The sequence below is a fragment of the Diadema setosum genome, chromosome 8 (assembly GCF_964275005.1).
Source record: "Diadema setosum chromosome 8, eeDiaSeto1, whole genome shotgun sequence".
Classification (NCBI taxonomy): domain Eukaryota; kingdom Metazoa; phylum Echinodermata; class Echinoidea; order Diadematoida; family Diadematidae; genus Diadema; species Diadema setosum.
In genome coordinates this window covers 28,734,863-28,762,505 of record NC_092692.1, presented here as the reverse complement: position 1 = coordinate 28,762,505, position 27,643 = coordinate 28,734,863, and the positions used below count along the sequence as shown (strand labels likewise).

The 27,643-nt window shown below is 38.7% G+C and overlaps 1 protein-coding gene across 1 annotated transcript in view; it reads left to right on the top strand.

Annotated features, from left to right (window-relative positions):
• The window catches only part of LOC140232187 (endonuclease V-like), a 75,384-nt gene that overhangs the window by 11,586 nt on the left and 36,155 nt on the right, over positions 1-27,643 (top strand). The window contains exons 4-7 of the mRNA XM_072312324.1: positions 6,308-6,442; positions 7,189-7,228; positions 8,229-8,341; positions 21,105-21,173. Coding sequence (XP_072168425.1) covers positions 6,308-6,442; positions 7,189-7,228; positions 8,229-8,341; positions 21,105-21,173 — 357 coding nt within the window. The remainder of the gene's footprint in view (positions 1-6,307; positions 6,443-7,188; positions 7,229-8,228; positions 8,342-21,104; positions 21,174-27,643) is intronic.

Here is a 27,643-nt window from a genome sequence, read left to right as displayed (position 1 = left end):
TTTTCCCCACTTCTCGGGAGTATCAATATAAGTGTGTTATAAAGTCTTGCAAAGGCCGACTTTCCTGCGTTCCCTTTGAGTGTCGAGCATGTTGTGCTGGGTAATAGATATCGAAGGACTGTTTTTCATGTCTATAAACAAACGGCAGGCAGGAGAACATCAATCCGTTAACCTAAGTAGCCTTAACTAGTAGAGGATTTTCGAGCATTACACCTTCTGCGGAAATTTCTCTGATCAGAAAACAAACAAACAAACAGACAAGCAAACAAAATATTTTTATATGAAGTAATGTATTGTATGTATAGGCACTACATACTTTTCTCCCATTGGCAACATAGTAGTCATTCTTGCATAAGCGGTTGTAATTTGCAGAAGACGTAATTTACAAGTGCACTTGATAACTGCTCTGCTCCCTCCCCACTCTTTCTGTGCCTGCTTTTTCTTTTTATGCCTCCGCCACGAAGTGGTGCCGGAGGCATTATGTTTTCGGGTTGTCCGTCCGTCCGTACGTCCGTACGTCTGTACGTCTTTACGTACGTCCGTCCGCATTCGTTTACGCGATAACTTGAGTAATATTGACTGGAATTTTACCAAACTTGGTCCATGTATAAAGTATGATGGGGCAATTACTTGATAAGATTTTGGGTGAAATCGGCCTAAGGCCAAAGGTCAAGGTCAAATCATGAAATTGTATCCGTTTACGCGATAACTCAAGACTGGATCGAGCAAATTTCACCAAACTTTGTCCGAGGATGATGTATGATGGCACAATTGATTAGTTTTATAGTGAAATCGGACCGAGGTCAAAGGTCAAAGATCAAGGTCAAATCCTAAAATTTATCTGTTTACGTGATAACTAAAAACTGGATGAAGCAGCTTTCACCAAATTTGGTCCAAGGATGATGTATGATGGGGCAATAATACTAGTTGAGTAGATTTTAGTGACATTGGTATGAGGTCAAAGGTCAAAAGGTCAAGGTCAAATGCTAAAAATGTTATTTCCCCTATATCTATGCAATGCCCAAATTTATTTTCTTGAAACTTAGAGTAAACATGTACTCATGCGTTAAGATTCTCCAGAGAGAGTTTCATGTCATAAGGTCAAAGGTCAAAGGTCAAAGGTTAGGTGAAAATGTTATAATCACTTTTCTCGCTAATGGTTCAATGTATCTTCATGGAACTTGGTACATAAGCATGTACTGACTGGCAGGGATTATCTAGGGAATTTAGGGGTCATGGGTCAATAGGGGGTCAAGGTCAACTCAAAATTTTACTATTTCCCTCATATACTAGTATATGCAATGCTTGCATTATTAGTTTTAAAACTACATGTATTACCTAATTAGTGGAGATTCTGTGGGAAATTTTCAGCCAGAAGGTCAAAGATTAAGGGTCAAAGGCCAGGTTTAAATGCAAAAAAAAAAAAAAAAATCTATGTTGTACTGTAATTACACTCTTTCTTCATACCTTGAAAATTACTGAATGCATAAACTTATAAAAGGGTTGGTCAGAAGTCAAGTAAAAATCCTCAATTCCCCAATATACGTGTACCTGCACTCTTAGACAATTATAGCAAACCCAGTTCAAGGAAAGTGAAAATTCAAGATATTTCTGACAAACCTGTCATTTCATTATTTTGCCAGTTATGTGAAACTGTCATCACACATTGTGAAGACATTGTACTATACACCTATTGGGAGAATCATGCATTATGGCGGAGGCATCAGTTGCCATAGCGACATTTCTAGTTCTTTCTGTCCCTTCTTTCCTCCCTCCCCCATCCCTCCTTCCCCCTCCCTCCCCCCCCCCCCCCCCGCGTCATCATTGTAACTGTAACGCATAGCATCATCGTGTCGGCATTCATAATCAAAACTGGTTTAGAGTCTATGAAGGCTTCCGGCGAACGATGATTTAGATGCCTATGCCACAGTATCCGGATCATGATTCTACAGTGTCAGTGCCAGGCGACTGCAGCCGACAGTCCGTAATGATAGAAGGCACGACCTCCCGAGAAGTTATTCCAGAGAAACATCGGCGGAAAAAAAGGAGAGTTTACCATCAGCCGATCATTGCTTTTAATAATGATTCGAGTAAGATTTGAATAATGCAATCGTGGATTTTTTTTTTTGTTCTAACTTCACCTAGTTTTGCTTTCCATCTTCCTTCCTTCATTAAAAAAAAAAAAAAAAAAAAAACAGTGGTATTGATGTCCGACGGGGAAGATCACATCACCAGAAAAGCAGTACATACGCCGCAAAGTTTTTCTGACGGATATATTCTTACCCATCCGAGCTGGACATAGATTTGACCTGAACATTGTCACAGCCTAACGCGATTGCAGCATAGTTATAAGCTCTGATCCCACTTTGGACAGTATATGATGCGTCTTCTTAATTTCATCTAATCTCTTGACTTAAAAGAACACGAAGTGAGATTGAGAAGAAAAGACTTATCACGCCTTCTTGACTTTCGCAAGCGAATCTGGGAGGAAGATTACAAATTATTGCAGTTGATTCTCCGAGTGGTGCGCTAGTCCGTCCTTCCTGCCGATTTAAAGTTGTAGATACGTTCAACCAAACCACAAGGAGAAGATATGACGTGAATACCTTTTTTTTTGCGGAGAAAAATGTGGTTGAACTGTACACCGCCCCTCAGAACACCTTTCGATAGTCTATAATTTTTATTTTTATGTGCTGGTATGGGTTTGCTAATACCACAAGTCATGCCGTCATCGAAGTGACAAAAGTAGTCTGTATATAGCTTGTGCGGACTATGAAAACAAAATGACACCGCATAAATCTTTGGCAAACTCTTCCAAAGTCCAAGCAAAAGATTCACAAAGAAGCGAAGACATTTAAGTATTAAGTGATGGTGATAACGGTGATTATGATACTGACTTCCCACTTACGTAGTTATCTGTAATTATCTCTTTGGTATGTGTACGTTTTACATGATATTATCTGACTGAGTGTGTGTAATATGTGTGTGTGTGTGTGTGTGTGTGTGTGTGTGGGTGTTTATGTCGATGAAAAATATCAAACGAATTAGGATGCCAAAGCGGTATAGAGTCTCATATCTCATGGGGGAAAGGGGGGGGGGGGGGCTCGAAAACAAATTCTTGGATATCGCCCCACTTTAACATGCCATTCAGGGGTTCTTATTACTCGAAATACCGCACAGAAACAAATGATAATAATCATAACATTACGTTAACATAACAAAAATGAAGAATTTAAAGGACAAGTCCACCTCCATATAAAAATATACATGTGGATTGAGTGAATGCATCAATATTATTAGAACACATTAGTGAAAGTTTGAGGAAAATTGGAATTTTTGAATTATCTGTGCAGTCACTGCTGGATGAGAAGACTACTACAGTGTATGATGTCACATGCGTACAACGATATGAGGAAAATATAAAGAGAATTTCACAAAATGATTTTTTTTTGAAAAAGTGCACATTTCCTCAACCTGTCATTGATGCAAGTTAATGGTAATATTATTCCTCCTGCATTCTGAAAGAGGCAAGTCAAGTTTTCTTTTATTATGCGAGAAAATTGAAATATGTTGAATTTCCTGTATGTTTTCTTTATATCGTTGTACACACGTGACTTCACAAGCTGTAGTAGTCTTCTCATCCAGCAGTGATGACTGAGCAGAAACTCCACAAATCCATAACTTTTGAACGGGTCGTTCAATTTTCCTCAAACTCTCACTGATGTGTTCTTATTTTGCTGCATTCACTCAATCCACATGTCCATGAAGGTGGACTTGTCCTTACCGATCGTGATTATCGTAAGTTAGTCAGAACACTCAAATAAAGTTTTTGTGTGTGATTCAATTGTTTGTTTTCTTATCTTTTTCTATCTTCGACAAGAAGTTGGATCAACAGACATAAACTCTCGCAGATATTTTTTTCTTCATTTTCTAAAAACAAGTATGCTAATGTTACGTCAGCGTTAGACGATACCGAGCGCTTGAGTTCGTTTCGTATACCTTTCTCCTATCAAAAGAACATGCGAGGATTACGCAACGCGGTGATTAATGGCTTGATGTCAGTATATGAGGCAAAGTTGGTCCTTAATGAGCGCTAATCAATGATATAGTTCCATCGTTTTGTGAATTTGAGGATTAATGTTCGCGTGATATTTGGCTCAGCCATGGACTTCTCCCAGTGTTGTGATGAAACTTTTATCAGTTGATGCATAGATTTTGTTTCCATCGGTTTGGTCATATTCTTTTTGTAATCATCAATTATTTGAGGTGATTTGCAGGGTTGATGTTCAAATGAAGAAGAAAATGTTAAACTCCCGGGCCATGTTGAAGAAGATTTTAACTGAAAACTTGCCCGACGTGTGTGAAAAAACAAGTTGTTCATTGAAAGATATGCAAGAAAGATTGTTGTTTTTTTTTTTCAAAGAGTTTTTAGTTTCAGATTCGTGTCTTTTCCGTCTCTGTGTTTCCCCATGCCGTTAAAGGAATTCAAGTATTAACTATTTGCAAATGAAACAAAAACCCAGCTTTAATACTTCAAAACAGTTCTAAAATTTGAGTTAGGGTTAGAATCACCCAATGTAAAATGTTAATGAGTATAATGTTGAGTATTGTTAAATTGCACACAATGTGATCAATAGATAATGAAGTTGTTACTAGAATAAACTGTCATACAGTTGTGGTTTATTGAGAAAAATGATGATGTCTCCTTATATTTTAGGCTTTATTGCTAAAATTTGTATATGGAATGGTATTTTGTTATACAACCGACCTACACATACCCATCAAATGTGATAACTGGAACATTTTTTAAATCACTGCTCCCAATGGTAAACAATACCTTTAGCTGAAAACCTGCCTAACGTGTGAGACAAAGCAAAAATAAAAAAAGCAAAAACAAAAACCCACAGTTACTTGAAAGACATGCAAGATAGGGTTTTAAAAGAGTTTTTACTTTTAGTTTCTTTTCCGTCTCTGTTGTATTACATGAAATATTTATCCTGTTGTCAGATTATGATGTGAACCGAATGCATGGAATGTAGTTAGTCTGCGGACTTTTATTGGGTGTCTTTTTCATAAAACCGAAACTGTCTTTTTTTTATTCGATTTGACTGTGTCATTTATTTTGAGATGAATAGATGGATGGATGGATGGATGGATGGAGGTAGAATGAATGAACGCTTTATTAGTTAATTGCCTCGATCAAAATAAGACACACTATTATACAGTTTGCGTGAAAACTTACTCAAATAACACATTCTTATAGGAACATGTTATTATGAGGGACAACTGCAAAAGAATATTGGAAGAAGTGTTGCTTAAGCTTGTTCTACTAACAGCTCCTTGTTCTACTAACAGCTCCGTGTATACTTGATACTTGAAAGCAAACAAATATAGTCAGGGCATGACACATCAATCAGCGACAAAATACATATTTGACAGTACTTGCTCCTAGAGATTAAAGGCAGGGGAGAGGGAGAGGGGAAGGCGAGAGGGAAATACAGCGGGACAGAGGTTAAAACACTGCATTCACATTACCAGGCAAGGCCTGTCATGCCTGTTGTCTGACATAGAATTCAGTTTGGAGAATGTTGTAGAATTAAAACCCCGGTCACACAGCGCTTTACGGCTTAATCACGGCCTAAACACGTCAAAAAATGATCTCCCGTGAAGCAGACGATGTTCGCGTTGATGTCGAGTTTAAGATGAGCTACGGTCGATTTATAGACGTGGCAGGACGCAGGGAAAATCGGAACGGCGTCGGACGCGGTAAAAAGTTTTGAACTGCTCAAAGTTTTATTCCGCGGACAACCACGGGCGGCACACGTGGTAAAGACGTGCAACACACGTGAAACACACGTGATAATCCGTGTTTCGGCAGTGATCAAAACTTGGGGAGACGCGGTAAAAACGCGAAAGTTTAGCGGTCTGTCACGGGCACAGCACGATCATCTGACGCGTGTTACGCGTTGGTAGCACGGGAAATAGCGTGTGTTTAGCGGCTTATCGCTGACAAATGGATATTCCGCTTACAAACACGTGGCTGGACGTGGTTAGTCGTGCTTAGGCAGTGCTTCAGCAGTGGAACAGCCGCCAATGGCCATACCCAGTACAAAGCACGGCCAAACCAAAATTGACCAAAAAAATCACCACTTACGACCACGTCCACCAGATTTTCATAACTTTTTGTACGTGATTTGGGCGTGGAGTGCTGTGTTACCGGGGCTTTAACTGAACAATGAGCAGAGTAAAATGGGGACAAGACCCTCTGACGTAGCTCTTTCCTATTTTTCATTTCTTTTCCCGGCAGGTTGTTTATGAAGACAGCCAAACGGTTAACATGACTCAACCGTACATCTCAGGTTTTCTAGCGTTCAGGGAGGTTCCGTTTTTTCTGGATCGCCTCCAAAGACTGAGAGAGTCTAAACCGGACCTTATACCTCAGGTACCATTGATTTCATTATTCCACACTTCCCCACCCCTTCGTTTCACTCTATGGTCGATATTTGCTGCGATATCATTGTCTATATACCACACAGTTAATATCCGACTGCATGTAATTGCCATCAATTTATACTGATCTATGTTGCAGATGCATGAATGAAGCTTTTTACTTCTTTTATTCGTGAACCCTAAGAATAACATTACTCACAAATACTACATAAAAGGCCTCTGAATGATTTTGCTCTATACTGTGATTTGATTAATAGAACAAGGGGATTCAAACTTTTGACGTATTTTATGAATGATTATAGCGGGGTCATCCGGACGCCAATGTTAAGTCATATATAACCGGTTATACATCATAAACAATAAATAGATCAACTGAATACAGTACTGGTAATAGAAAATCGGGAGCGCCAAATTAACCTCGTTAAAAGCGGTACCTTGTAGATATCAGCTTTTGAGTAGGAGCGCATTAATCTTCAGGGTATACTGTAGTACACCCTAATAGCATACTATAATGTGAAAGATTTCAGTTATCGTCTTGCAATTGAGGGATTGTGAAGAAGTATCCTAAAATGGGCCAAATGCAGTTATTAATGATTGAATGGCTATGTAGTGATTTCAAGTTCTTCCCTTTGGAATACGTAGCTACTTTACATGTAAGTGGAATCGGCAATATGAATGATGTAGGCCCTACTATCATGTTTTGAATGTTGCATGTGTTTTTGTACTGTCTCTCTTTAGGTAATATTCGTTGATGGAAATGGAATTCTTCATCCAAGAGGTATGAATATTTGAAAAAAAAAGAAGAAAATTAAAAAAAAAATCCCGCAGGTTATTGTGTGTCTGTGTCTCTATGTGTGTCATTGTGTGTGTGTGTGTGTGTGTGTGTGTGTGTGTGTTTGTTTGTTTGTTTCTGACGTTCTGCACTAACAGGCATGCTTACAAGTCATTCCCAATTGTAATATTGTAAACCCTGTGGCATGTTAGGAAATTATTTCGGTAGCAAGTTTCTTTCTCTAAGCCATTTGGAGATTTATAAACAATGTCGAATGTTTATCATCACATTTTTTGTGTGTTCTTGTTTCAATGAAATGGAACAGAGTATCATGAAGATAAAAAAAAAAAATAAGATGTAGGCCCTAGCCCGTTAACCAGACTTGAGAACATGTTTCCTTTACAAAAAAAAAAGTAAAAAATATCCAACATGAATAAAACTAGATCATTAAAATTGCCGCATATGTATCATTACCTTGATTTTCATCAGCAACGAGTGTGTATGTGTGTGTGTGTGAGAGAGAGAGAGAGAGAGAGAGAGAGAGAGAGAGCATTTGATGCATTTGATGCATTTGATGCATAAAGTATAAAACAACACTTACACTAACACATGTGCATTTACATTATGGCCAAGATTAAAAAGGAACCGACTCTCTCTGGGACTTATACATATACTAACGCACATACATAGCTTTTGCTAAGCATTACCCAGTCCAACAATAATCACATCCCGGGCACACAACAAAAATATAGGCAGAAAATAAAATGCTTTGTAGTTAAAAAAACAACAAAACAAAAACAAAAACAAAACAAAACCAAAACAAGACAAAAAAAAACGAAGAAGAAAAGAATGGAAAATCAATCAGCTTTTTATCCACATTTGGCCCTATTTTTTCGGCATGATTATAAACTAATGAGGTCCCTTAAATATTCTAGTGTTTATGCGTTCCATTGATTTACTCAAGTTTTCTATAAGTTAATTTTTTTTTTCTGCCACCTGTTTCCAGGTTTTGGTACAGCTTGTCACCTTGGGGTTCTGTCGGACATTCCTACGATTGGAATCGCCAAAAAGCTTACCCAAGTGGATGGGATGCAAAAGGACGTACAACATGCTGACAAGGTAAAGATGAATCATTTTGATAACCCCACTCCCCCCCCCCCGAAAAAAAATGCATAAATAGCCTTGATTGAGGAGCCTAAGTTTATAACTGTAGTGTTCATAATCTTGTTGTCCCCGCCGAACGAGTTCGAGCAGGGGACTATGAAACGGGCTCCGTACGTGTGTGTGTCCGTGTGTCCGTGTGTCCGTGTGTCCGTCCGTGCGTCGGTGCGTCCGTGTGTCCGTCCGTGCGTCCGTCCGTGCGTCCGTGTGTGATCAAAATGTTCAAAATGCTACTCCTTCGCCATTTCTAACCCGATTTTGATTCTGTTTGCTTTATATGATAGCACTACATGGGAGCTTTGAAACTTCTATAAAGAATTTCAGTTGTGACCTTTGACCTTGACCTTTGACCTATATTGTACATTTTGCTTCAAAATGTTACTCCTTCGCCATTTCTAACCCGATTTTGATTCCGTTTGCTTTATATGATGGCACTAGGTGAGGGCTTCAAAACTTCTACACAGAATTTTGACCTTTGACTTCTTTGACCTTTGACCTTGATTTTTTGCCTATATTGTACATTGGCTACAAAATGCTACTCCTTCGCCATTTCTAACCCGATTTCGATTCCGTTTGCTTTATATGATGGCACTAGGTGAGGGCTTCAAAACTTCTACACAGAATTTTGACCTTTGACTTCTTTGACCTTTGACCTTGATTTTTGACCTAAATTGTACATTTTGCTACAAAATGCTACTCCTTCGCCATTTGTAACCCGATTTCAATTCCGTTTGCTTTAAGTGATGGCACTTGGTGAGGGCTTCAAAACTTCTACACAGAATTTTGACCTTTGACTTCTTTGACCTCTGACCTTGATTTTTGACCTGTATTGTACATTTTGCTATTAAATGCTACTCCTTCGCCATTTCTAACCCGATTTCGATTCCGTTTGCTTTATGTGATGGCACTAGGTGAGGGCTTCAAAACTTCTACATAGAATTTTGACCTTTGACTTCTTTGACCTTTGACCTTGATCTTTTTACCTATATTGTACATTTTGCTGCTAAATGCTACTTCCGGCGGGGACATATATTACGCACCGCGTAATTTCTACTTTTCCTTGTATTGAAAAGTCATGATTTGGAGGCAGTTTCAATCAACTGTCAAGGTGGTAATGTTTGAAGATTTATTATTGACAGGAGATCATGATGATTTTAGTGACACTCAACAACAACAACAACAACAACAGCAACTACAACAACAACAACGATATGATGATATGGCGATAGTAATGACAATGATGCTAATAATATTAACAATTAAAATTTTTAGTGAAATTGATATAAATCCTGACAGTGTTGTGCTCTCATTTTTCAAAATGCGTATTATTAGGAGGGGGATTATACACTTGAATTCTATATTAAAGCGAAGTAAATGACGAAATCATCTAATGTTTACATACGTAAAAGCAAAAGCAACAGAGAAAATAAACGCGTGAATATAGATTGAGTGATCATGCTCGTGGAAATACATGTATACAGTGCTCGGGCAACAATCAGTAGCTTTAGCGGGAACACCGAAACACTCCAAGTATTTGTACAAAACGTTTTCTTTTTCTTCTTTTGTTTTTAAACATAACAATTGCTTTCACCTCTGAATCAGGACATACTTCGACTGAAACACTTACTTGTCCCTCATTAATGTTTAAATAATATATGATCATTGAAAATCAGAAAAATAACCACAGAGATTAAATGTCCTCGCCAGAAATGCTATTTTCTAACCAAACCAAGATAGATTCTGTCATTTTAATACGCAGGACACAAATTTGAATCGCACGAGGTGGTAGTTTGTCTACCTACTCAGTAGTTTGATCCGTTCAGAAAAAAAAAAAACAATCTTTTGATCAGTTGATCAGTTGCTGTTGAGCTTGATGCGCAACCTTTGGTCTTGGAGTCGCACTGATTTTTAGTTCTCCTTTAAGTTAAAGAACAAATTATCTAACAAGTACATATGTAAAAGCAAAAAAAAAAAAAAAAAAAAAAAGAAGAAGAATCGTGAGAATCGTGTGACTATTTTTTTTTTTTAATGGTTAGACACTCATGGAAATATACAGTGCTCAGTCAAAGATCAGGAACTGCTTTAGCAGGAACACCGAAACTCCATGTATTTCTACTAAACCTTTTTTTTTTTTTAACATAACAATTGCTTTCACCTCTGAATCAGGACATATTTCGACTGAAACACTTACTTCTCCCTCATAAATGTCTAGATGATTATGATCATGAAAATCAGAGAAATAACTAAAGAAATTTCATTTCCTGGCAAGAAATGTTATTTTCTTATCAGACCAAGATACACGTAGATTCTGTCATTTACGCAGGACACAAATTTGAATCGCACGAGGAGGTAGTTTGTGGACCTACTCATTACGTTGATCCTTTCAGGAAAAAAAAAGTCATGCCATCAGTTCGCGGCAGGTAGGTTAACAATTGCCGTAAATACAAAGAAACCAAAGTATTTTCTTGGATGCCGCTGAGTTTGATGCGCAACCTTGGAGTAGCACTGATTTCAAGTGTTTCCTTTATTCCCGTCGTAGAAGTGAAGCCGTCGCCCAGCATCTCTCGGCGAATCTGAAAATGTGGCTTCAGTCATTACAGGGCTTTGATTTTTTTTTTTTTTTTCTTTTTTTTTTTTAATAACCCCGCCAAACGAAGTTTGAAGGGGGTATATAGGAATCAGCGGACGGTCGGGCGGTTGGTCCGTTGCAAATCTTGCGTCGCGAACTACTTCCTCAGTTTTCAACCAATTCCCATAAAACTTGGCACAGATGTGTGCCTTGGGTTGTAGATGTGCAAGACGTATTTTTTGACAGTACCCAAAAGTACGTTGCCATGGTAACGGCATATTATGAGCAAAAATGGGTACAAATCTTGCGTCGCGAACTCCTCCCACAGTTTTTGATCAATTTTTATGAAATTAGGTACAGATGTTCATCTGAATATGTTAATGTGCAAGACACATATTTTCGCAGTGGCAAAAAGTGCGTTGCCATGGTAACGGCATGTTATTGGTAAAATATAGAGCAAAATGCTTCATGGCAAAACTGCTTCATCAGTGTTCTTCCAATTCTCATGGAATTCATATTGAATGTTTGTCTTAGGATATAGGTCAGCATGACACATTTCTTGACAGTGACAAAAAGTATGTTGCCATGGTAACAGCTCACATATTATGAGCCAAAATGATGGAAAATTTTGTGTTGCAAACTTCTTCCTCAGTTTTCGCCCAATTTCCATGAAACTTGGTACAGATGTGTGCCTTTGGTTGCAGATGAACAAGACGCATTTTTTGGTACCCGAAAGTACGTTGCCATGGTAACGGCATATTAATGGCAGAAGATCAAGGAAAGATCTTGCGGATTTAACTACTTCCTCAGTTTTTTGACCAAAGCTTATGAAATGTGGCACACACCTTGATCTTGGTGGGAAGATGTGGAAGACATATTTTTCGGACGTGTCGGAAGCTGCGTTGCCATGGTAACGGCATATAAATGGCAGAAGATCAAGGAAAGATCTTGCGGATGGAACTACTTCCTCTGTATTCGACTGAAGCTCATGAAATGTGGCACACACATTGGTCTTGGTGGGAAGATGTGCAAGACATATTTTTTGGACGTGTCGGAAGCTGCGTTGCCATGGTAACGGCATATTAATGGCGGAAGATCAAGGACAGATCTTGTGGTTTGAACTACTTCCTCAGTTTTTGACAAAAGCTTATGAAATGTGGCACACACAATAGTCTTGGTGGGAAGATGTGCAAGACATATTTTTCGGACGTGTTGGAAGCTGCGTTGCCATGGTAGCGGCATTTAAATGGCAGAAGATCAAGGAAAGATCATTCCTTGGGTAAGACTGTCGTCACGGGGCGGGGGTATTAATCACCTTAAGTGATATTTCTAGTTTTTGTTTGGTTATATAAATGTTTTTATGTAACTCGACAAAATAATTCATTAATTTGAAGAAAGAAGTGAGTTGCAAATGTCAAGTATGCTATTCACTGTCTGGCAGAGACTTAACCCGCTCCATACCTCATTCTGAAATCCCATAGACTTAATATACAGAGCACCAGGTCCCGTATAGAATGGGTTAATCACCCTTGATTCTTCAGCAGAGTCTGATTGTCAGATTGTCTGATATGAGTATATGCACTCAGAAAAAAAGAAAGAAAGAAAGAAAGTAAACACCTTTTCAGGCTCATATTTCTCATAGAATATTATAGGCTACACATATCGATGGGGGTATAGACCCTGTTAAAGGCAATTTAATTGGCTATCAACCTGGAATGTCAATAAAAAGGAAACTTTCGTATGAGTAAGCATATTCATTTTTTTTCTTCCAGGGCACCAAAGTAAAAAATGCAAAAATAGACAAATTCTCATTCATGCGTATGTGCTCTTCCATATAACAATCAGAACAAAAGACAAATCCAACACCATAAGAAACACAAACTAAAATTACCCATTGATCTCTATAATGTCTTTGTAGCCCCCACAGATAAAGAAAGTCACTGCAGGATCGTCTGTCAAATCCAATTTCAAATGACATTACAGAAGAGGCAATATTAACAAAATAGTAGAAATTCAAAATGTTATTTTGAATTAAGCACATTGAAAATGATAACTGGTTCTTGAATTTTTCTTTTTAAAGGATATGAAGAGATGCAAGGGAACGAAAACTGATTTTTGATATTCATTCAGAATTGTGTTAAATTGGTCATTTGTTATCATTGCTATCCTAAAGTGCATTTACAAATGATTGACTAAATATCAAATTCTGCAATTTTTACTTTTGTGCCTTGGAAGACAAACAGACTGGGTTCACTCATGTGTAAAATGTCCTATTGTGTTACCCTACTTTATAGGACCATAGGGAATTAAATAACCTTTAATATGGTATATGACACAAAGATTTTTATCAAATCTATGAAAAATATACACTAGAAAAAGTGTTTACTTTTTTTTTTTGCTGGGTGTATATCTTATCTTTCTACAGTTGTTACGATGGTGTTTTCAAACCTCCTGCACTTTTTTTTTTTTGCAGTATATTTGGTCTTCTTTTTTTTTGGGGGGGGGGGTTGATTTTTTTTTCCATCTCAAATATTGTACGAAGACAAATCGGTAGAGCTTCTGCCTATTTTGGCCAAGAAAAAAAAAAAAGAAAGAAAGCGACGAGGATTTTTTTTTCTCTCTCTCTCGCTTTCGCGTTGTATCCCCACAAAGTCATATATATTTACACTCGCATTAGCGTCAAGAAATTTGGACTTGCCGACCTAGATGTCTCTTCATGGGATGAATGTTTCTACTTAAAATTCATCATCCAAGTACAGCATGTTAAGAGCTTTGGCAACTCAGATTTATATGGATTGTCATTTAATTCTCTTTACCAAAGTTAGGAGGTATATGTTTCTTCCCACCTTAGTTACTACCTTAATGCCATGCCATTCAACCTCAAAGCGACTTCAGTGAATACAGCAATCAAACGAACAGAAGATTAGAAGTTTCTTGGAAAAATAGAAAGAACATGAAGTTTAGAAGCTACGTAATTCTTATGTTTCACATATTTTCACAAAACACTGATATTGGTTTTTAAACCACATGTGCATATTTAAGGAGTTGGATGATAATGTCATGTTTTCATAACAGTCCAATAGCCTACAGCATATACACGTAGGTGGGTATTATATCGGTATGTGGTTATGGTCAATATCACTATATGTGGAAACTAGCAACCTGAAGGCTGAAAATATCCATTACTTTCTATTTTACGTCTGATATTAGCATGCGCGCCGGAACACTTTTAGTTTTGAGGGGGCAAAATCTTGGCGGGGGCACACACTGTGACGGTGTGAAATCCTCGGCGAGGGAGCGAAGCGACCGAGCGGAGGTACCACGGTAGGGACTTTTTGTAAAAACAGAGTACAACAGTCGCGTTTATAGAGCATTTAAAACCAAATTTCGAGGAAATTACACATAGTGGAAAAAATTTAGTGAGAAGGACTATGATTATAATATACGGGGGTACATTTATGTGACGGTGTAAGATCTTCGGCGAGGGAGCGAAGCGACCGAGCAGGGGTAGGGTGTGGGAGGGGGTATACCCCCCTCCCACTGTAGGGACTTTTTGTAAAAACAGTACAAAAGTCGCGTTTATAGAGCATTTAAAAGCAAATTTGTGGGGAATTAGACATGGCGAAAAAAAAAAATTAGTGTGATGGACTACGGTTATAACATACGGGGGTACATTATGTGACGGTGTAAGATCCTCGGCGAGGGAGCGAAGTGACCAAGCGGGGGAGGGGGCTATCACGATAGGGACTTTTTGTAAGAACAGAGTGTGAAAGTCGGGTTTATAGAACATTTTGATTCAAATTTCTAGGAAATTAAACGTAGTAAAACAAACGTCACTGCGAAGGACTATCATCATAACTTATGAAAAGAGTGAGCGAGCCACTTTCACTTTGCCATTCGTCTGAAATGTATTCATTAAAAGCTTAAACGTGATCGCATTGTTCGAGCAATAGAAATTATTCTTATATTGCTAAAAATCATAGAAGAAAGGGGAAATGTAGGTTTACTAAAGGTATGTTTCAGGGGGCACACTCGAGGACGCTTTCTGATTCAGAAAGAGTTGCGCGTGGTCTTTAGCTCGATTTAGTGAGCGTAAGTCAGTGAATTCGAGGGTATGATCAAATACCCCAAATACTGATCGTAAACCTCTTTCATTAAAATACTTACGCTTGATTTAAAGCACAGATTCATTTGGAGATCGAGCTTAACTTTTTTTTTGAATCGCGTCAACCGTAAAGAGGGTATCTCACTATGCGACAAATGTTTGTGAACGTAGCGAATTTTAGGTTTCATCATGGTTAGTAAAGAGTTACAATCAAACTCGCATCATAGTTTTCAGTTGGTGTTTTTTTTTTTTGCGACAAGAAAAAGTGTTTGCGAATTTGATTACAGCAATACAAGAACATGATTGCAACTGATTACGAAGAATGACGACACCTGAATTTCACCATGTTCGCAAACATTCGCAAACATTCGCAAACATTAGCCATTCAATATGATACCCTCTTAAGATCAATACTACTATCAGTCTTTATGAAACGGACCCCTTGCACAAAGGTCCCATGCGCGCGGGCATTATGATGCGAATGCATGGTAACTGCGACCCCCCTCCCCCTCCCCCTCCCCCCCCTCCCCCCTCCCCCCTCCCCCCCCCCCCCCCCCCCCCCCCCCCTCGCGCCCGCTGCAATATGTCATGCATTCAGCACACGCATGCGGGTTTGTGACATCGCAGTAGTGGCGGATTTTTTTTTTGGCCAGGTCGCATATGGGTTTACCATTGAGTTCAGTGGGGTTTACTCGCAAGAATTCCACGGCGGCTCGTAGAACTTCGTGCTTTCTCAGCTCCGTCAATGTGCTCCTGCTATTACGTCATCCTTCACGTGGGCTTGCGTAGCAAATCAAAATGTATGAATGCACGAAGGTCTACTTTACAAACAAGACTACTTCGAAAATGTCACCTTTTAAATTCCCTTATTTTTGTTTGATAAAATCGCATATTTCCTGTGATACTTTCTTTATGCTCGAGTCACACACGGCCGGATTTCGTACCGGGTCCATAAAGAACTAGAACCGTATCGACCTGGTCCGAGCCGTAGATACCCGCATTGACCCGCATCGTAAGCCGTTTCAATTCCTGATGGATTCCGGGGGCTACGATACGGCGGTGAAAAATTTTTTGGTCATGTTCAAAATTTCCCACGGATTTCAATTCCGTATCGATATCCGAATTGACCCGGTTCGAACCGCATTGACTCGCATCGACCCGCTGCAACCCGCAGCGTAAAATCGTATGGATCCTTGCCGTATACCGCATTACCTTCATGCAACGAATGATGACAAGGTTTCCATCCGGGTCGATCAAAGCAGGTTGACTCCCGGGTCGATAGGGGTCGAAAAGGATTCAGTTAAGGATTTAAAGCAGATTTTTATACGGTTCGATACGGTCTCTACAGCTCGAACCGGGTTGATACGGTTTCAATTTCTTATGGACCCGATTCGAAATCCGGCCGTGTGTGATTGTAGCATAAATTACCCTCCATTCCGGGACTAATCCGGCTCATTTTTTACCCGGATCAAATCCGTTATGTGACCCGGCCGTGTGTGACTCTAAATGGTGTTACTTTCCGCATGGAATGGCATTGCATTTTTGATTGCTTAAAAATGGGACAAATTATTCTGAGACACCCTTCTACAATGCATGTCACGGGACTTCATCATTTATCCTTTTTTTTTTTACCGTTTTGCTACAAAATGACAATCATGCATTTGCCGTGCTCCCGATGTTTCAGTCTCCTATTATTGTAAATTATCTTCTTCTTATTATTATTTTTGTTTCAGCCTCATAGTTTTCTCACACCGAGGTCACTTGAATATCACTTAATATTTTCTGACATTTTTTGAAATACAAAATTCTTGACAAGAACCGCATACATTTGAACACCATTCCAATTACACTGAATGCCTTACATTATTGATTTTATGGCATTTTGATTTGGTAATAATGTACGAGTTACTATTCTTTTTTTCTCCCTACCTTTGATTTTTTTTTACTCTATTGAGTTCATTGACTTCATGTACCTTGCGTATATTGTTATTTGTTTACTGTTTCAGTTAAATTTGTGTATTTCTTGTTTAGTCATTTCTTTTTATGCCTCCGCCACGAAGTGGTGCCGGAGGCATTATGTTTTCGGGTTGTCCGTCCGTCCGTCCGTCCGTCCGTCCGTCCGTCCGTCCTTCCGTCCGTCCGTAATGAATTTTGTGGACAAGGTAACTATCAAAACCCGTTGAGGTATCCTAATGAAACTTGGCATGTATGTGTATTAGGGGGTGAAGTTGTGCCTATCAACGTCTGGGTGCACATGCTCAAGGTCAAAGGTCAAAAGGTCAAGGTCAAATACATAAAATTTCACTATTTCCACCATATCTATTGAATGCCTGAAGATATTTTCTTGAAACTTAGTGTATACATGTATTACCCAGTTAAGATTCTCTGGTGAAAGTTTGGGTCATGAGGTCAAAGGTCAAAGGTCAAAAGGTCAGGGTCAAATACATAAAATTTCACTATTTCCAACATATCTATTGAATGCCTGAAGATATTTTCTTGAAACTTAGTGTATACATGTATTACCCAATTAAGATTCTCTGGTGAAAGTTTGGGTCATGAGGTCGAAGTTCAAAAGGTCAAGTAAAAATATTAAAACTTTTTTTTTTCTCCATACCTTGGAAAATTGTTCAAGGTATCTTCATGGAACATAGTATATACATATACTGACTGGAAGTGATTATCTAGAGAATGTAGGGTTCATGGGGTCAAAGGTCAGGGGTCAAACGTCAAGTGCAACACTTCAAAATTTTACTATTTCCCTCCTATCATGCAATGCCAGCAGGGTTATTTTTTTTTTACACTTGGTGTATGCATACATGTGTAACCTAATAGAAATTCTCTGGAAAGTTTCTTTTTTCTTCTTTTTTTGCCTCAAAGGTCATAAGGTCAAAGATCAAGTGAAAGTGCTGAACTAACTTTTTCCTCCATATCTCGGAAGTGGCTCAAGTTATCTTGAAACTTAGTACATATTATGCATGTTCTACCTGAAAGTGATTATCTTATGAATTTTAGGGTCAAGGGCCAGATGAAAATGGTAACAATTTACTGTTCAATTCAGAAATTGCACTTTTTCTCCACACCTGTACCTTGAAAATTACTCAATGCCTAAATGTATGAATGGGTCAAAGTCAAGTTAAAGTCCTTAAATCCCTAGATACATGCTCTCCTATTCATCCAATTAAACCTAGGTCAAGGAAGGTGAACATTCAACACATTTGTGACAAACTTGTCATTTCAATATTTTGCCAATTTTGTGAAAATGTAATCACACATTGTCCACATGTACTATCTAGACCTATTGGGAAAATCATGCATTATGGCGGAGGCATACCAGTCGCCAAAGCGACATTTCTAGTTGTTTGTTGTTGTTTTTTACTACTCTCCCCTACTGAATGTTTTGTGTATTATTATGTTGTTTTTACTTTGGTTGGACCCCTTCGAAAAACAGCAATTTGCTGAAAGGGATATCCATCCCACGAGTGGTAAATGAATAATTACAAAATACACCAGATTTTTTTTTTCTTGGTAGGGAGCTAAGGGTAAAGGGTTGTTCATTTGTCTTGGTATCTTCAGCAGTAACTTATGAATGTTTGTTGTTTTTAAATAGTAAATGCTGCCTAAGTCGCTAGTACAATTTTCCTGTGACATGATGTGTTCAAATTGATTGTTGACAGTGGCAGTTAAAGTCTTTGATGATTTCGTTTCTTCTTTGTAAGGTGAAGAAAATTTGCAGGTTTGATGCACTCTTTGCTTTCCTTGATGAAGCTGAAATAAAAAAAAAAATCATGGAAAACGGGATGTTTATCCCTAAAAGCCTCTGTTTACCATTGGGAGCAGTGATTGAAAAATGTTCCAATTATCACATCTGATGCGTGTGTTTAGATCAGTTGTATCACAAAACATTCTAGCATATAAAAATTTGGCAATAAAGCCGCAGTTATAAGGAGATATCACTGATATTCTCAATAAACCATAACTGAAGACAGCTTTATTCTAGAAACAATTTTGATAAAACTATTGTTCACATTTTGTATCATAATCCAACAATACTTGTTGATCATACTGATTAAAATTTTTACGTTGGTTGTTTCTATCCCTACCTCACATTTTAGAATTATTTTGAAGCACTAAAGCTGATTTTTTTTTCATCTGCAAATGATAAATAGTGGCTTTAATCTTTCAACTTGTGACTAGCTGTTCCCTCAGCCTCTTTATCGAACTAGGTTAGATGTATCTAGAGCGTTGCAGTAAATTATAAAACCCATGCTTGGCACCATTTTCAATCTGTTCCACCCTACTTCTTGCGCAAAGGGATTGATGGTATATAATCATATCGTTTGTACAATATGTACACAGAGTGACCCTTTTATTTTTCTTTGAAATTCAATAATTGATGAATCACTTTTCGGTCTCAACGATGTGTATGTCTCATGCGACTCATTTATCTTTCTTTGTTTGTATTTCCGTGTGATATCCGATTCTGATTGCACCCCAAGATGCTGAACCACGAAACGCCGTTTCCCACTCATTCATAGTTTAATGCTCGAGGCCCAAACTGTTAAAGGGCTACTATTTCCTGGTGGGATAAGTTTCCATAGATGTCTTGCTATTGTGTGGTATATACTGTATAGTGCATGCAGAATGCCAGCGTTGTTGAAAGTTTAACTAGTCAGACAGGTTGATGAATTTTCCTCTGTGGAGAAACATTGTGCATATTTTGACGTGTACAAATAGAAGCCCTTCCTTGGAGGGTTGAATAAAAGTACTGCGGTTTTGCGATGCTGTTCAGTTGGAAGAAAGATTTGTTCTGGTTTTGTGTGTGTGTGTGTGTGTGTGTGTGTGTGTGTGTGTGTGAGTGTGTGTGCGTGTAAGTGTATACTGTGTAGCCAACAATGACAAATTGCACTGTTTCCAAGTTTGCGTGTTATTGTGAAGGAACGATGCATGTCTCACTGCATGGATGAGATCTGTCAGTGAAAGTGCTCAAATCATCAGGCCAGCCTGCACGACTGCAGATTCGTGTTTAGGGTTTCTTCGAACCTTTTATGGTTCATAACCTGCAACATGGCCACGTTGTCGATAATTTGGGTTTTCTCATAGAGACCAAACCATTATCCATATTTCTCTCTTCGTATTCAAGACATGATTTGTCACTGGGAGCTATGTCTTGAATATGAACAGAGAAAAATGGACTGTGTGGGTTGGCCTCTGTGGGAGCGACCAAATTATTGGACCATAAAATGTTAGAAAAAAACCCGCAAACACAAACCCTAAACACAAACCTACATTCGTACATGCTGGCCTACTTGGGCCACTTTCATTTACAGATCTCATCCATGCAGTGAGACATGCGCTGTTCCTTCACAATAACACGCAAACTTGGAAAAAGTGCAATTTGGTATTGTTGTCGTTAAAGTTCATGTGTTCAGTCATGCATGACATTTGTCGACATAATTAGGTATCAATGGAAAGAGGAAGAGTTCCCCTTTCTATACAACCAACATTGAGCTCTCCATAGCTGACAATGATGACATAGTAGCCCTCCAAAGTTGGATTACTTTTTTTTTTTTTTTTTTTTGATACGCGCTTTAGAATATCAGAATACGAACTCGTGTGTATTATGCTTTTGCAAGAAAGTTTCGCTTGGTTGATTGATTAATGAGTCACTTCGCATTTTGCGCAACACACGGCTGCACTTTTTTCTTTTTTTTTTCTTTTTTCTCCTCATTCTTCCCCCCCCCTCTCTCTCTCTTTATCGCCACTCAGTGAGTTGTGACTTGAATATTAATATTCTTACTACATGTATATCGTTCAGAAATTAAATCAATCAATCAATCAATCAGTGAGTCAAGGCTATGGTTATATTAAAACATGACAAACTTTAAAAGGCAATGACTGTCTAATAATGCCAGATCTGATTGTGATGAAGCTTTTACGATTCTCTTCATCTTCTTTTATTTATCAGGTTGAATTCCACTTTAACATGTTGTGAACTTACACTTACAATTAGTGCTTAAATTCTTTAAATACTTTGTTTTTTTCTGTAGGTCGCCTCTCTAGAGTCAGGTGGCGACTCATTTGATTTGTTGGGGGCATCCGGCAAGATTTGGGGCAAGGTAAGCTATTTCTTTTGCTTTTGAGGTGACCTATGATCTCGGAGAACTCTGCAGAAGAGCAGGCCATTATCTCACAGTTGTGTTGGGTTTGAGCTTGGAATGATTTTACGTGATGGAAAAGGGAATTAACCATTTCCATGCCAGTGAGTAAATGATATGCACTAAATCTACAGACGTATCCATGGACAAAAAAATCATTCTGTCACGCAGAGGGTTAATCAACTGCTCATTGTAACATGAAACCACGAGATTGTTGACCTGCCCGTCCCGGCTGGAGGACTACGAGCAAACATGACTATTGCTAACAATTTCAACAGCGGGGTCTCAAGATTTAGAATCCATGGTCTCATCCACAGTTTGTGGGCGAAAACGCTGTGGGCTGACGAATAATGGACCAATAATTAATCTAGTTTCATGTTTTAGCAGATCGAACAAACATGTTTTGTTCAAATAGAATTTTGCCCCACCCGCGCACTCTTTCTCTGCTGCATTGTGCTGAGTTCTAATAAACAGGATGTCCAGAAGGATGAGGGGAGACCCGCTAAGACTTCGTGATTTTCTTTGTGAGATTCCTTCAAAGTCAATCTGTTTATTGCATGTATTAGCATTTTGACATGTGTTTGAAGGAAAAACAAAAATACATGCAGCAACATTGTGTAAAGCTGGGCTGCCAGTACGGTGTCTGTTTGAAGAACCCATTTTTGTGATAATATAGTTAGTTGTTTAAGTTTAGGTATGTAGTCTATTTACTCTGTCGGTGGCTTGGTACACGCGTATTGCTTACTTGATATTTGAGGTTATTTTCAACGTCTTGTCACCCTTTTTTCTTTCTTTTTGTGTTTTATTCATATGTTTCTCTAATCATTGCAAATCATTTGTAAATAATTTGATCATGTTTGTGATATGAGTTAATAAAACATACAATTAAAAAAAAAAACATTGTGTAAAGCTCAGTTAGCAGGAAGAGAACTGCATCGTGATTTCTGTTTGAGAGGGAACAAAATATGAAGAAACATTTCTTGTTTCATCTACGGGTTTCAAGATAGATACACTTACAGGAATATTGTGTTTTTAATATACATGTACGAATGATTCAAACAGAGAAAGAAATGGATATTTTTATCGTTGTAACAGTGCTGGCGGTTTTTTTTTTTTTTTTTTATGCCTCCGCCACGAAGTGGTGCCGGAGGCATTATGTTTTCGGGTTGTCCGTCCGTCCGTACGTACGTCCGTACGTCCGTACGTACGTCCGTCCGCATTCGTTTACGCGATAACTTCAGTAATATTGACTGGAATTTTACCAAACTTGGTCCAAGTATAGAGTATGATGGGGCAATTAATTGATTAGATTTTGGGTGAAATCGACCGAAGGTCAAAGGTCAAAGGTCAAGGTCAAATCATTAAATTGTATCTGTTTACGCGATAACTCAAGACTGGATTCAGCAAATTTCACCAAAATTTGTCTGAGGATGATGTATGATGGGACACTTGATTAGGTTTTGAGTGAAATTGGACAGAGGTCAAAGGTCAAAGATCAAGGTCAAATCCTAAAATTTATCTGTTTACGTGACAACTCTAAACTGGATGAAGCAGCTTTCACGAAACTTGGTCCAAGGATGATGTATGATGGGGCAATTAGTTGAGTAGATTTTAGTGACATTGGCAAGAGGTCAAAGGTCATAAGGTCAAGGTCAAATGCTAAAAACATTGCTATTTCCCCCATATCCATGCAATGCCCGAAGGTATTATCTTGAAACTTATTGTAGACATGTACTACTGCATAAAGATTCTCCAGAGAGAGTTTCATGTCATAAGGTCAAAGGTCAAAAGGTCAAAGGTCAGGTGAATATGTTACAATTTCACTTTTCTTGCAAATGGTTCAATGTATCTTCATGGAACTTGGTACATACACATGTACTGACTGGCAGGGATTTTCTAGGGAATGTAATGGTCATGGGTCACTAGTCAGGGGGTCAAAGGTCAAGGTCAACCCTCAAAATGTTACTATTTCCCTCATATACTAGTATATGCAATGCTTACATTATTATTTTTAAAACTTAAACTTGATAAATACATGTATTCCCTAATGGACATTCTCTGAGAAATTTCCAGCCAGAAGGTCAAAGGTTAAGGGTAAAAGGTCAGGTTTAAATGCAAATATATATATATTTTTTATACTGTAATTACACTCTTTCTTCATACCTTGAAAATTACTCAATGCATAAACTTATAAAAGGGTACGTCAGAAGTCAAGTAAAAGTTCTCAATTCCCCAAATACAGGTACCCGCACTCTTAGACAATTATAGCAAACCTAGTTCAAGGAAAGTGAACATTCAAGATATTTCTGACAAACCTGTCATTTCAATATTTTGTCAGGTTTGTGAAACTGTCATAACACATTGTGAAGACATTGTACCATACACCTATTGGGAGAATCATGCATTATGGCGGAGGCATCAGTCGCCATAGCGACATTTCTAATTTTTTTTTTTTTTACGACAACTGCTATGAGACAGTACACTTTACGCAATACAGAATGAAACAGAAATTGTGTTAGCTGGAAGTGGAATGACTAACGAAAATCTTTGTATCACACACACCCACACACACACACACACACGCACACACACACACACACACGAACACACTCAAGTAAGCCCAAATGATGTATTGTAGTCCTTGATTATAATAATTCTCTAAGTATGCTAGATCGTTCCACAAGTTTATGTTGTATTTCACTACTCAAATGAAAAAGGAAAAGGTGGAGACAAACGTGGAGAAATGAGCCTGCATTTTGCTTAATTGCATCTAGGTGTTAGAAAAATGATACACTTTTGATCGTTAATAACTCAGAAAGCATACATTGGATAATACCGAAGTTGATACGGGCTAATACATAGCTGAATAGTGAACATCATTTTCTTTTTCTGGGGTTCTTGTAACGTGATGTTATGAATCAGTTTCTCACTAAGTACATTGCAAATCTGTACATGATAGGAAGTAGGTCATGTTTTGTGACGTACAAAACGTCCGACACTCTTGCATTGTGAAAAGAGGCATTTTTACACTCACTAATTTCATCACATTCCCATGGTTTAGAACTGTTATCCAGTCTCAATATAGATCGTTGGAAAAGCTCTTCTTTGCCACAATTTGATATTAAACTCAAATAATTCCATCGTTCATTTTGCGGAAGCCCACCGACCGGAATAAAAAAAAAAAATAGATATGTAATTTTCATGCACTTGTCAAGGTTTGTCCTTCACGACAGGTTTCTACAGATGGGAAATTTAATCCTTTTCAATTTATTGTTGTAAGACAAACCATAGCGGGGGAAGAAATTTGAACCTGGATGGATTTTCCTCTCACATATCAGAGATAGCGTATCCCCAAGTAAGGATATGTCCACCTGCGAACTGATGGACCAGTGCGCAGCTGGATTCAATTTCATTTCATCGATTTCACAAACTGTGACGAAAAAGACGCAGATCGAAATATTGTGCAATGTGCTCGCCGTAAGGGCCGACATATGACGTGACAGATATATGCCGTCTGTGCATTACGCCTAATGATTAGTCTCTTATATAGAATCCATCACATGCACAGAGGAAAAAAAATATCAGTGGAAGAAGGCCACATGTGTCCCAGCGATATATGAACCTGAAGAGCCGCATCCATCCATCCTTAATTAAGACATCGAATGTCATGAACACTTTCGCTACAAGTAGCATCAGACAACCTCTATAATATTATAGTGGCAGCTTTGAGGATATATTCCCTCAACATTCTGTTAGTAAGAGTGCAGAATGAATAAAGGAATTCGGAGGCAATCAAAGGCATAGTATTTGCTCATTTTTATATCTGTCTCACGATCTTCTGCATTAAAGATTGGTAAAAGCTTGTTTTGAGGGTGCCTGTTTGGTTCCAGATTAAAACGGCATAGTGGGAAAATCTCCCTTTTCCCAAGTATGTCCAGGTTTTTGGCAAGATCACACCCATATTTTTATACTGTGCTTCTAATTCTGTGGCTTTGTAGTTAACGAGACCGGACAAGCATGGTTGACAGATGATATGGCGATTCAGGATTCGGTGTCTTGATAAAGATGGATGGAGAACGGCTCTTCCCGTTCATAATTTGTATATTTCGCTGGGACACATGTGGCCCTTCAGCATGGTCATTTGTGAAACGTCCACCTTTGTTCAATGTGTACCCCATCTCAATTCATTTAATATTGCCCGAGTCGGAGATCGAACATCAGCACATGTGAGAACTCGTGCCATCTTTTTTTATGTTGTATGATTATTACGTCTTTCGTATTTTGTGAGTAGTTTGACCAGGCATTACAACATATTCAAAGAGGGACATAAATGAGTGAATTTGCAAGAAGTTTCAAACTGCTTCTTGGTAACTGAGGGCGGTGTGTTAGCTCAGTCGGTAGTACGTCTGCCTCACGATCCAAAGGACCCTGGTTCGATTCCCGAGTCCCACTGAGCAATGTTGTGTGTAATCAATCACACCACCCCCTCTAGTAAGAGGCAAAACACTCTGTCGCTCGGATAGGACATAAAATGGAAGTCCCGTGTGTGAGAGATTCACACGTAAAATATCCCGCTTCATTTATTCATCGCAAAGAGCAGGGTGTGTAACTCGGTGAAGTGGTCCCGCCGTACATCTAATTGGGTCCCATGGAAGACCAGTTGTTGCAGCTGAATATGCGCTATCCAGCCATCTACTCAGATGAAAATGAAGCTAACAAACAAACAAGTCTTTTTTATTTTTTTTTTCGAGGACACAGTAAATTATATGTTATCCTTTAGATGACTTATTAGAATGCTGTTTGGCTTCCAGCACATTGTCCTTTGTCTCCATTTCAAGACTCACAAAATGCCCAAGGGCAGTTAAGTTGTTTGCGCTTTTATTTTCGAAAAGTGAAAGATATAGAACTCCCCTAGTATTGTAAATTAGTGTAGTTGTGTCTTTTGCGTTAACTTTTACTTTAAAACTCCTGATCAGGACGAGCAAAGAGAGACAGAAAGACCCCCCCCCCAAAAAAAAAAAAAAGAAAAGAAAAAAGAAGAAGCAAAAACAAAAACAGAAAGACAAACAGACATTCTGAATACTTATAGTGTTTTTCAAAGGCTTTTCGTGTGAGGGTTGATGGGTGTCGCTTACATCAGAGACAGAAAGAATCTTGATGCTGTAATAATTCACGGGTAGATTGCATTGTTTTTGAACAGGCTTCGATAAAAAACGGGTCTCAGAAACATGTGCAAAAATGCCTGTTGTGAATATAGTTGTGGATGAAAAAAAAAATCAACAGCCACAACTTTTTATACACGATACAATTGCTATCCATATATACAGTGAATCCTTATCATGGATCCTTCGAACAGAACGTCTGATATTGCAGCAGTGTTGTCCCCCAGTGTCGGATAAGTGTCGAGTCAGTTCGATAAGTGTTCGATGTGTGTTAGACTTGTGTTAGGCGACTATCGGACGTGTCCAACCGCCGTCCTATATGACAGTCTGTTGAGTTTTCGACAGTTAAATAATCATCTCGTAGGTTTATTTGTTTGTTCATTTTCCAACTGAGAAGATGGCTGGATAGTGTAGCCCATCATGCAGCTACGCTAAGCTGATCTTCAATGGGGTCCAGTTGGATGTGAGGCGGGACCACTTCAAACACCCTGCTCTTTGGGATGAATGAATGAAGCGGGTTCTTTTACGTGCATGAGTTGTGACTCTCTCATACACGGGACCTCCATTTTATGTCCTATCCGAGGGACAGAGTGTTTTGCCTCTTGCTATAGGAGGGGACGGTATGATTACACCCAGCAGCATTGCTCAATCCAGACTCGGGTTTGAACCCGGGTCGCTTGGGTCGGAGGCAGACGCGCTACCGACTGAGCCAACTCAAAGTAAACTTGAGTCTTGGTTCTGGGGCTCTTCTGGCATGTCTGGTATTGGTATATCATCCTCGGTGAGCCTTGGTGTGAGTCTCCGGAGCTTGTCGGATCAGATTTCATCGGAAATCATAGGAACGCCAAAATCTTTGAATCTTGGGGATCAGATGAGAATGGAATGGGAGCTTGACTGTTTTGGTCCAATAGACCGCAACTTCATCATACTAAAATAAATTGGCGTTCGATTCATCACTGATTGATTGGCGTCTCTCTTTTACGGAATTCATGAAGTGTTTTCTTAGAGAAGGGGAAGCGTTAGAATACCTTGATTTTAACACACACATACACACGCACACACACACACACACACAAGCATCAAGACAGGAAAGACGGAACGTCTCAGATTAAAGGGATAGTATAGTATTGATTGAGTTGAGGATTCAGCTTTTAACTTTATGCAAGATACTTAAAAACACTTTACGAAAGAAACAAAGTAAAACAGAGCGAAACCAATAAAAGGTGGGTCCAACCTTTTATTCGGATTGCTTGTATTGGATATTTCAGC